Source organism: Epinephelus fuscoguttatus, linkage group LG10, assembly GCF_011397635.1.
Source record: "Epinephelus fuscoguttatus linkage group LG10, E.fuscoguttatus.final_Chr_v1".
In the NCBI taxonomy this organism is placed as follows: Eukaryota; Metazoa; Chordata; class Actinopteri; order Perciformes; family Serranidae; genus Epinephelus; species Epinephelus fuscoguttatus.
In genome coordinates this window covers 40,778,189-40,789,916 of record NC_064761.1, presented here as the reverse complement: position 1 = coordinate 40,789,916, position 11,728 = coordinate 40,778,189, and the positions used below count along the sequence as shown (strand labels likewise).

The 11,728-nt window shown below is 40.1% G+C and overlaps 1 protein-coding gene across 2 annotated transcripts in view; it reads right to left on the bottom strand.

The window, feature by feature from the left end:
• Positions 1–1,709: 1,709 nt before the first annotated feature.
• kita (KIT proto-oncogene, receptor tyrosine kinase a) overlaps positions 1,710–11,728 on the bottom strand; it is a 32,058-nt gene continuing 22,039 nt past the window's right edge. For both annotated transcript variants that reach the window (XM_049587190.1, XM_049587191.1), the window contains exons 18-21: positions 7,781–7,892; positions 7,574–7,673; positions 7,154–7,259; positions 1,710–4,752 (exon numbers count right to left, since the gene is read on the bottom strand). In XM_049587190.1, coding sequence (XP_049443147.1) covers positions 4,570–4,752; positions 7,154–7,259; positions 7,574–7,673; positions 7,781–7,892 — 501 coding nt within the window. In that variant the 3' untranslated portion in view covers positions 1,710–4,569. The remainder of the gene's footprint in view (positions 4,753–7,153; positions 7,260–7,573; positions 7,674–7,780; positions 7,893–11,728) is intronic.

Sequence of the window (11,728 nt, the reverse complement as noted above, 5' to 3'; positions counted from 1 at the left end):
ACCCCTTCTGTTCAATCTCTACATGCTGCCTTTAGGCCAGTTGATACAAAGTAATAATGTGTCCTACCACAATTATGCAGACGACACTCAGATCTATGTCTTACTGACAGCAGGTGAATATGGACCAGTGGATTCACTCTGTCACTGCATCCAACAGGTCAGTGTGTGGATGCAAAACAACTTTCTCCAGCTAAATTCAGACAAGACTGAAGTCATCGTATTTGGTCCACAGAAACAAAGAGAAAGTGTCAGCAGTCACCTCCAGTCTCTCTCTAAAACCTACAAATCAGGCTAGAAATCTCGGGTAATAATGGACTCAGACTTGAACTTTAACAGCCACATCAAATCAGTAACATCAGCAGCTTTTACCATCTAAAAACATTGCCAAATCAAAGGTATAGTGTCTAAACCTGACTGGAGAGACTTATCCATGCATTTGTCTCTAGTAGGTTAGACTACTGTAACGGCCTGCTCACTGGCCTCTCCAAACGGGCTGTAAGACAGCTGCAGTACATCCAGAATGCTTGCTGCTCGGGTCCTGACCAGAACCAGGAAGTACGAGCACATTAGTCCTGTGCTCAGGTCTCTACACTGGCTTCCTGTGGCTCAGAGAATAGACTTTAAAGCAGCTCTGCTTGTGTACAAGTCTCTCCACGGCCTAGCACCAAAGTACATCTCTGACATGTTGGTGCCATATGAACCATCTCGGACTCTGAGGACCTCATGGACCGGCCTCCTGCTGGTGCCCAGAGTCAGGACTAAACATGGGGAATCAGGATTCCAGTTTTATGCAGCTAAAATCTGGAACAGTCTTTCTGAAGATGTGAGACAGGCCTCTACTCTGACAATGTTCAAATCTAGGCTCAAAACAGCTCTGTTTCACTGTGCATATGACTGAAAGGATCTTATCTGCACTCTTCTCTTTTAAAGTTCATTTTATAATGATTATTTATGTTTTTTATTTTGTATTGTGATTTTAATGCATTTTCTTGTTCTGTAAAGCACTTTGAATTACTTTGTGTATGAATTGTGCTCTACAAATAAACTTGCCTTGCCTTGCCTTGCTTTTAATATTGTGAGAGCTGCCTTGAGTGTCAACATCACACCACTGGCCTAATTACAATGATACTACAAAGATTCTTCTCAGCCTTTCTCTCTTTTTAAAACTTCCTTAAGTCTGACAAACAAACATTTACATCAATGGTGGGATTTCCTGTTTTCTCTTATCAGTTAGATCCTGAAACAATGGACTCTGCCCACGCAAAATTTGTGCACCAGGCTCGTCTGCTCACAGCGCTGTCGTCCTCTTCGCGGCTTTCCCCTCGCAACCAGATGTCCCTTTCTGGGCTGGAGCCAAAGGATTTAGAGTACAAGCAGGAAGAATGGCTGGCTAAAAAATCAGATAGTGTGTCATCCATTACTGTAGTTTACGTTAGCTTTTCAACCTCCTTTTCACAGCAAAGTAGAGATGATCTGGATTACTACTCCCTCAGGGGAGAACCTGCTACGAGCATTTACACACATGTGCAGCTGGCTGGCACTGCACTTGGAAAAATATGACTGTCATATGTCAGGCATGAGAAGATTTCTTTGCATTACCCTGCAGACTTTCAAAGATATGCAATGATAGAAGCTGCATGGAATGGTGTTGAGCCTGATGTGGTTGTGTGCAAGGATGTAAAAAGGGACCAAAACTATTTCACTGGGAATTCAATATACACAATTTTATTTACATTGACACATGTAGTAGCAACACATCAAATTTACACAGTAACACTAAAGCCTCAGGTTTAATAAATATGTAGCAAAATGCGGGAAAACTCGTAGGGGAGTAATGACATGAAAAATAATCTCTTATTCTGAAACATCTCCTTCCTGGCTGTAAAATCCAGAAATATCATTTCAACTGATATTACCAGGGATATTGATGATCAGATATGATCACTGGGAGCAGTTTAGTCTGTTTGACGAGGCAGTTACCAAGTGAACTGGCATAACTGGTTACAATGGTGAATCAGCCAAAATTAAAACATTAGCCAAAATGAATCTTTTCTGTTTAAGTTACCATGGTGACAGAGACACAAGCAGCTTTTTTTTCCAGTTGAACCTCCAGTTTAAAATCTGTGCACACATAAGAAAATACAGCATAATAAAACTCTGCGTCAGTGTACCACATCTTCATTGAGATAAACATCTTCAAAAGCATCGACATTACTTTACAATATACGCACATTTATATTTACAAAAAGACAGAGCAGTAAGACTGGAGTTTTAGTAGCCTAAACTATTTGATGAATCTTTAGTAGTGGCACCTCTTGACAGTGAATCTTTTAAATTCTGCAATCATACCGACATGCACACAAAGACAAGTACACGTGCATGCTCACACACACATACACACACACACATACACACACATGTTCATACACGCAAACAGGACACTTTCCTGGTGCTCTTCACAACAACATCCACCAGCGGGAAGAGGGGAATCATAATGGTCTGGAATGATACAGACTACTGGCTGAGAGGAGCTGAAAGTCCCACATCTGATGGAGGAAACAGCTGGATACAAAGAAGAGAAGAACTGCCGGGAAACCAGCTACTGGTCGGAGAACAATGAGATGACCAACACACTGAGACTGAGCACTGTGCCCAGCGTCATAGTCTGAACAGATAGTCTTGAAGACCGACTGGCTTGTCACCTCAGGGAATATTGCAGTCCACTTAATGGCAGTTCACATGAGCATTGCCCTGACTTCGTCCATGATATATACTGTACTATGTAGAACCACAGCGGAGCATGGGCAAAAACACTCCCAATTGCCTCAGCCAAAACAAAAAGTTCCCGTTTCCTGGTCCTTCATGAAGGGGAAGAGGGTGAAAAGCAGAGAAAACACATCTCAGAAATGGCAGTACCTGTCTCATGCTTGTAAACAAAGATCATACACTGGATGTGGCAGGAGAGGCAAACCATATAAACCTGAACACTTATTTACACCTTTACAATAAAACTCTCCAGCAGTCCAGCTGTCAAAAAGTGAAACTATACACCTGCATTACATGCTTATGCAACAAAGCGAAGATGAATGTTAAGAGTTACAGGCTTCTCAGACTGTCTTCTTGTCACACATTTAACTGTCAGCCTAGTTGCCAGAAGGAAATGTTTGGATTTTAATTTCTGCAAAACATGGATATGTTACATTTGCACGTTTCATTCGTATCATATCAACATTTATAAAGTGACACAGCTGATTACATGTATATGTCATTGGGAGGTGGAAGGGACATCTAGGTGAAATGGCTGCCAATCTGTAGACTACAGGTTGAGACCAACCAACAAGGAACGTGGTTGTTTTTAGCAAGACTTTGGCGGCATTTCAGGTGGTGATTGTGCCACAAAATAGGGTGTTTTCAGCCAAAATATGATCTCCTCCTAACCATTACCATGTGGTTTTGTGCCTAAACCTTTCAACCATCATTAACCAGTGTTAAGTTTCAACATTTCCACTGAATAATAACATACAAATGTTACATATCAGTGGTTTGCTCAAAGGTACAATACCAACATTTCCCCTGGCAATTGGGCTGTTAAACTCCCAGCTCATTGTACAGCAATGACTAATATCATTACCTACAGATATGTACACATATACAGTCACAAAGCACATATGAAAAGCTAGCGTACCATACCATATCTCAGAAGATGACTGTGTGTGTGAAGCAATCCACGTTATGTGTTAACAGATCCAGTGAAGATAGTTGCTCTCTCGATAGTGACATCCAACATAAAAAGAGCAAAAAAATGTATTTTCTAATTGATTTGAAGCACTTATGGACTCTAAGCATGACCGACCACGCTGTCTAATAGCTTATATACCAGTGTCTCGATATCTATATTTGAATTGGCCCCCGAAAAAAGTGTCTCCTTCATATCAACATAGGTCTGAACAGTTGGAAATAATACTGACAATAAAAGAGTAAAAAAAAAAAAAAAAAAATTTAAAGCTGCATTATATGGTGTATGTAATGATGAAGTTCAAGTGCCTCAAGTGCTTCTCCTCCAACAATTGCAACAGCCAATCAAAAATAAAAATGCTACATAAATATCCATGACAGAAAAACAACAAAGAATAACAAAACACAAAATGTAAAAAGAAAAAAAACTCCAATTATTAGAAAGAAACAAAATAAACTTTATGAAATGTTTAGGAAAAATGTAACTGAACAAAAAAATAACAAAACAGATAACAGTGTAATAATGAAGTTAATGACAGTTTAGAGTAACGGTTGATGTCCCTCCACCCATATCAGTGCCTTTACAGTTCTTTGCTATGAGCAGGGAGCATTAGTCCAACTGTTCTCCCTGTAATCAGTAGGCAATCATAGAAGTGATAATGATAAAAGCCATTCGTCCTTTGTTGTTTCTGGTAATAGATGGCAATTACCATTCCTCTGCAACACTTGAAAACAAATGCTGCTGGTTCTGGGTGGGAGGGTGTAGTGGTTGGATGGTTTGTGGCGGAACATTACAGGCACTTTATGAGGCAGCCAGACAGGTTGGGTGGGTCCTTACACCCGTTGGGCTCTGAGGGTTGTCCCCTCCAGGAAGACCTCGTGCTGGACCAGTAAGGGCTGGGTCTGAGCGCTGTTGTTGCCGGATGAGTTGAGACGGTGAAGCGCAGTGCTCTGAGAACTGGGCTCCTCCCTGGCTCTGGGCGTCACAGGCGGCCTGGAGCTAAAGTTCAGATAAATCTGTAGATAAGGAAGAGGTGGTAAAGAGAGAGAAAGGAGGGTGGGAACTTAGTTTGATATTTCATATTGGTTCAGTTCTGCATTTTCAAACATCTCAGTTAAATGTCAATATTTATCTTATCTGCACGGGTTGTCTCTTTTGTCACTTAGATGTTTTATTCATGCGTCATTACATCATGCAGAGAGAAGTAAAAGGAATAGTCTGACATTTTGGGAAAAACACGTATTCACTATCTTGCTGAGAGTTAATTGAGCTCTGTCGCAAATCTCCTGCAATCAGTGTTATGCACGATTACACTAAAAGAATGCGTTCATTTAACATGCTTGTACTTTTGGTGAACGGTGAACTGAATGTTTTAGTTTGCATCATATGAACTTGAAAAAGAGCGGTGTTCACCCCAGTGACAGTAAACAACACTTGCCGATGCCACTTCAGATAACGCAGCTACTGCTAGTACAGATTCCGACAAAAACACATGACATTTTTATACGCATTGTGCCTGCCGGTTCTGACAAAACCAGTCCGAACCTCAGCTACCTTGGTAACCAATTTTAAAACGACACATCAAGTTAAAGCAACCGACCAGTGCTGGGGAATCTGATGATGAAAAGGAGTCATTAACCATGATTCAGCAGCCGCAAAGTTCCTCCACCCTCGCCAGATTTACAACATTCTGGTAAAGGACCAGGGGTCTCATTTATAAAACACTGCGTAGAATCCAAACTAAAAATGTATGGACAAAAGCCAAAAATGGCTTTTCAACAATTTCTACAATCAGGCTTCCACGTCACCATCTGCATCGCCAATGTCCCGTCACCAAAATTTCTGTAAGCTTGGTTCAGAGTTTCTCCCATCAAGTCTGTTTTTATAGATGACAACTTTTGTGTGGGGAGTAGCGTTCGCCTCTCTCAGGCCTCGTTTTGTGCCCCTGGTCTTTTTTCATATTATTGCTTTCTGTAAATCATGTGCTCTGCAGAACTGAAATCACAACACTTCTTTCAGATAGTTTGATTTACTTCTTTCACCTAAATCAACTGTAGTGATGCCAATGGTGGAGCCGGTGCCAGTTTGTAGGGAAGAATTCTGAATTTTATATTTTATGTTAATGAACTGCTTTACAGTTTGGTTCATGCGGGTTAAATACAATTTCCATTGCATCTACAGTTTACCTTTACTGCACCTCTTTGTTTTCATTTTCTGCATGACGTTATATTTTCTAAGTGGTGAAAACTACAGGCCTACTCACAGTTTTTTCTTGGCTTTCAAAACTAAACTATGTCTGATTCTGTAGTAGTATACAGTAATTCATTTAGTTTGGGAAGTGGGCAGCGGCAATGGCTGGGGGCTGGGGATGGATGAGTAGGTGAGGGTTCAACATAAAAAGAATAGCTTGGAGCAGCTAATTTTAAACTAGAATTACCGCCTTGCTGTTGTATGCCTCCACCCACCAGTCAAGCTGCACCTACAGTCCAAATCCACATCTGTGAAACATGGATGCTTCACACACATCTTCCCCTCCGGGCAGCAAAGATCTGTACAAGCAGCACACTTTGAAGGTGGACACTCTAAGATAAGTGTCACCAATTCAGTATCTGACCAAATGCCCCCCCTTCTGCTCCTCAGATGTGATGTTCAGTAATGGTGAGAAAACTGCTTTTGCAGAACATTATGATGTCACAGTGAAGCTGACCTTTGACCTTTTGGATGTAAAATGTCATCTATCTATGCCTCAAATCTAATGCACGAACACAAGAGTGGTATAGATCTTATTATCTAACTCTCGACAAGAAGCAAACGAGATTAATTCCCAAAATGTCTACTTAACATTGACATTGAACTCTGTGAGCTATTGGAGTGTGACAGGACAGTCATGAGAACAGTGGAGGAACTCATATGTAGCATGATCGAATCAGACCAGCTGAGAGTTCTAACACAACAGCTGGTGCTGTGAGAGGCCCCTGACCTTTGGCTGAATTATGTGTGAACGCTCAGGAGGTGATTTTAAAAAAACAGTGTTCCCACGAGAAGTGATGCGACAGTCTTACAATCGCACAACTGGTGTGTTAGCTGAGAGATTTGTATCAGAAAATCAGAAAAATCAGAAAAAATTAAGCACTTTTTAAAACGTTTTTAGCATGAAATAAGCCTGGTGTCCATTAGTCTGGGTGCAGTGTTAAGCACAGAGGACTATATTTAGGTTTATTTTGCCCAATATGTAGAAACATTTTCTTTTGTGAAGACTAAAAAATTGTGTCAAAGGTACAGTACACAGCCACTTTAAGACCCAGGCGTCACTTCTTTCACTACCTCATAATTCTGCTGAACCACCTGTGAAGTCTTCATTTATTATTTCTAAAAAAATAACTTTTAAACCATTTAAAGTGAGAGTAAACAACCTACATGCTTAGTGGCATCTGACAGCTGTTGTTCGATCCTTTCCACGACCTTCCTGAAGGGGGGTCTGTTGAAGGGGTCAGGATCCCAGCAGGACCTCATAATCTGATACCTGCATCGCAGCACAGAAACACACAAACACATTCATTTGTCTGCAGTTATTACATCCCCTTTCTTTTTTTATGTGTATATTATTCTCTGTTCTCAGTTCCACCTAAGAGTTTTAGTTATGCTTGTGAAAAGCCAAACGCAACAGGATGAGAGCTGACTGCTATTCAACCCCCCACACACTGCATTCTTTTATAGTCTCACCACCTCCACCTACCACCTTACACCATCTCTCTCCTATGATCCTTTTGCGCACACTTGTGTTTCACTTCAAACACCTTTTACACACACTCATATTTCACTTGAGCAAGAACTCACATTTCACTGGGTGCAAACTCTGGAGCATCCATTCTGTATCCTTCTTTTATCAGTTTGTAGAACTTGGCGTCCACAGGCATACCAGGATAAGGACTGTTTCCTACATTCAGCGGGGAGATTCAGTTACATTGTGCTCCTCTGAACACACACAGCCAGTCAGAAAAACACACATACCCAAACACACACACAATGGATGGATAGACTTACCTAGTGAAAAAATTTCCCAAAGCAAGATGCCATATGACCACACGTCACTCTCGAATGTATAAACACACTCGAAGATACTTTCTGGAGACATCCATTTCACTGGCAGACGAGCCTGAAAGAAAAACACAGAGTGAGTAGATTGAAAGATGAAAAGCCTTTCCCCAGTGATGTTTTCTTTTCCTTTCATTTTCTTTTTTACCACGGCTTAGGTTAAAAAACTTTGTGACTGCGGAGTGCTAACTTAACACACTGTACAAAATGCCAAGTATGCACACTTTGTTTGCCTGAGGATCTAAAATAACAGACAACCACAAGAGCCCATCTGCAACGCCCGTACCTGACAGGTATGGAAAAAATGTACCGACGTGCATCGCAGTCAACTCATCAGCTGTCATTTGGAAATACTACCTGCTTGCCAGGAGGCACAATAAATGCAGGATTTAATATGATTTAATGTTGTATCTTGAGGCTAATGATTTTAATAAAATAGGATATTTGTCGCGATCAATCAGATGAAACAGTTCAACTGAGGCCACCGCCACACTAAAGTTTAAAGGAACCGTACACCTTGAGATGTGAAATGAGTTATTCTGGGTAATGTATGATAAAGTTCAAGGACGAAATAAGTTTGTCTTGCAGAGAGATATATGTACCTGTGATATATGCTATCCTCACATAAGAAGAATCAAGTGCAAGCGCAATAGATGCCCGGATTTTTTGTTTATTTGTTTTATAACATGATGGCTGCAGATATGAAAACTTTCACATCTCTGGATTGGGTTTCACGAGTTTTATGAAATACTAGCTAGCTGAAACCAGGATGTACAATCGAAACCTAAGAATTGCCATAGCTAGCAAAGCTAAGCCTTTAGTAATGTGTAAATCCATCAGAAACATCTGAAGCTATGTTGTCTCAAAAGCAATCAGCTCTATGTGAAAGTCATTAGTTGGGTTTCCATCTGAATGGGAAAATTTTATACAAATTTTCAGAATATTGACAATAAAATAGGAATTTACTGGTATGCGCTTTTCTATCCATAAGTGGATATCTGGGGTTGGTTTGAGATAAGCAGTATCTCAGCAGTATTAGTCAGGTGCCACTAAAGAATAAGACGAAGCAACAAAATGACATAATTAAGAATGCCAGCCAAATATCAAACCAAGGAAACAATGGATGCATAATAATGGAGAACACCCTGGACAATGGAAGTAAAGACTTTTGAACAACAAATTTTACAGAGCTGTTACCAGAACTCTGTGAAGAGGATCTAGGGTCTCATTTGTAAACGTTGCGTACGCACAAAACGAGGCCTGAAAGAGTCGTATGGCACTTCCCACGCAAAAGTTTCATCTATAAAACCAGACTTAATGGGAGAAACTTTGACCTATGCTTATGAACATTTCAGAGACAGGAATTTGGCAACGCGGACGGTGAGCTGGAAGCCTGATAGTAGAAATTTAATATTTTTTCAGTACAAGCCATTTTCGACTTTTGTCAGTACGTACACTTAGTATGGAATCTACATTGTTTTATAAATAAGACACCTGGTGACAGCCCTGTGTGCAGAAGTGTGTAAAAAGCCATTTAGAGATGACAGAGAGCTTCCAATGACCTTTGCAATGACGTAACAAATACCTAACATTATGGTTCAATGGTGTTCATTATGTCTTTAGTTTATGATAGTGACTTTAGTTGTTCTTTTATCTCAGACATGTTAGGATATTCCGCCTTCCTCAGAAGTGTCACTTGGTGGTGGTTGTGACACGTCTTTATCAGCTGATGCGTCAGTCAATCGGTCATGCGTCCCTAACATCGGCTGATTGACAGATCTCTTATAAAGACGCGTCACTTCTGAGGAAGGCGGAAGTTTCCACCGAAACATGTCAAGGTATGTAATATCCCAACATGTCTGAGATAAAAGAACAACTAAAGTCACTACCTAACATTATGGCATGTCATAATTTATTCGCTGAATCTGTTTCCATTGCGCTTAGTCACTTCTACCTTTTAATGATACACCAACTTATCTACCTCCCCAAGTGTAAATACTATATTCACAATACCTCAAGATTCTTTTTAACTGTTGGCGTTTCTACTCAGGTGAATGGAAACACACCTACTGTACTGTTGCACCACAAGCTTTAACCGAACCACCAACATTAACAGTTAAATGAGGCTAAATGATGTATTAAACCTCAGTGCTAATCCTTTCTATATGTAGGCATGACTGATTTTCTCTACTTTCTTTCCTTCTTTATTTATATTTGAAGAAATTTGTGTCAGAGTTGATATTTTCATGGAGTTTAGAGTGTAAAAGACCTAATTATGCTAACGTAACTGACATCATCAGTCTAACATTTTGTTGTTTTAATCTAATTTAACAGCGTACATTGTTAAACGCTTCATTAGTGTCATGTTGATGTGTCAATATTCCATATTACCTCCTTTAGTCTTCACATTACTCTTCACGTTAGCAAGCTAACATTAGCTTTGTCAGTCAATTACCTATGCAAGAGTTACACTTGGCACCAGTAGGTGTAAATATTTAGTGACAACTTATCTCTATGTAAGAACAAGTTTCAGTGGTGCAACCTGTTTCATTTTAGTGTTACGTAAATGTTCACTTTGTAAACACTTATTGTGCTAAGTCTGAATTTACAAATAGCTGGGAGGAACCAGGGCTCTACCAGAGGTGACATTAGCTAAAACTTTCCTCGAAGTAGAAAGTCAAATGCAGCTGTATTTACTGTTTGGCCTTGAACATGTGTTGTAACATTAAATAACTTGACTTATCTTAACATACATATAGAGCTAAAAACTAGCTTTCTAGTGAATTGGAACAGTTCCTGAGGTGGAGGTTTGCTGCACAGTAGCTCTGACAAGTAAAGACATGATGGACTAAAGCCTGATTTATGAAAGTGCACTCAGCACTTCCAGTGAATGTTTCATTTTTTATTTTTAGCAGGGAAATGTGTTGCTTAGCACTTATTTCATGATGCAAACCTGGAGAATTTTAAGTTGCAGACACTGTCTTATATTTTTTGCACATTAGACTCTAGGTATGATGTTTTTCTGTGTGCTGACTTGGAGATTTGCGTCGCCCTGGTTCCCTCATTAGAAAGCCAATGTGATTTTTCCATTGGATTTTGCATCATTGCAGGAATAAGCTCTGTGGTAAACAGGAGTTTTGTGTTCAGCAAGATAATCTACACAAATGAGCACAACTTTCATGACTTTTTCAGCCTACATGAATTTGCCAGAGGTAAAAGCTAATGTTAGGCTGAAACTGAACTACACTATGGTCCCATGATTTAATATCACTACCATAACAAGACTGAAGATGAGTTCAGCGTGATGACATTCTGTCATCTCATTTAGCCACTTGTTTGCAAACGCCTTCAAAATTCAAGTGAGGTATTAACTCGTATTTTCTCGTAGAACAAAACGGGAAAATATCTTCTTACCAAAAACCCATTCAAAAAAAACCCATTGACTTTGAAACAAGTAAACCGGGAGTGCTAAAATGCTAACTCATTTCTGGGTTTTAGGCACTCTATGCGATTAGGTAGTCACAGCAAACTTCTCTGACACATCTATTGGAGTTTTTGTGCGCCGGAATGAGCAACATTGGGCCGGTGTTGTGTCGAAGACTTTTTCCCCATCTATGTGTTTCCCCTACTTGAAACAAACCTTGTCCCTGACCTTAAACTCAAACACAATCCAAAGGGGAAACAGACTTTGATACAATGGCAGATCCGGTTGCCCATGTCATCAAAACACTTTGCAGACATCTGAAAAAATCAAACGTGCATCTCCTTGTCCATGGCCTGCATTTGTTGGACCAAAACACATTCACCCTGTAGCTCCCTTGTTTGGCTCAATGGACGTACTGAAGACCTCCTTTTCTTGCTCTCCCTCTCAGTAGAAGTAATCGTTCAATTTACAAT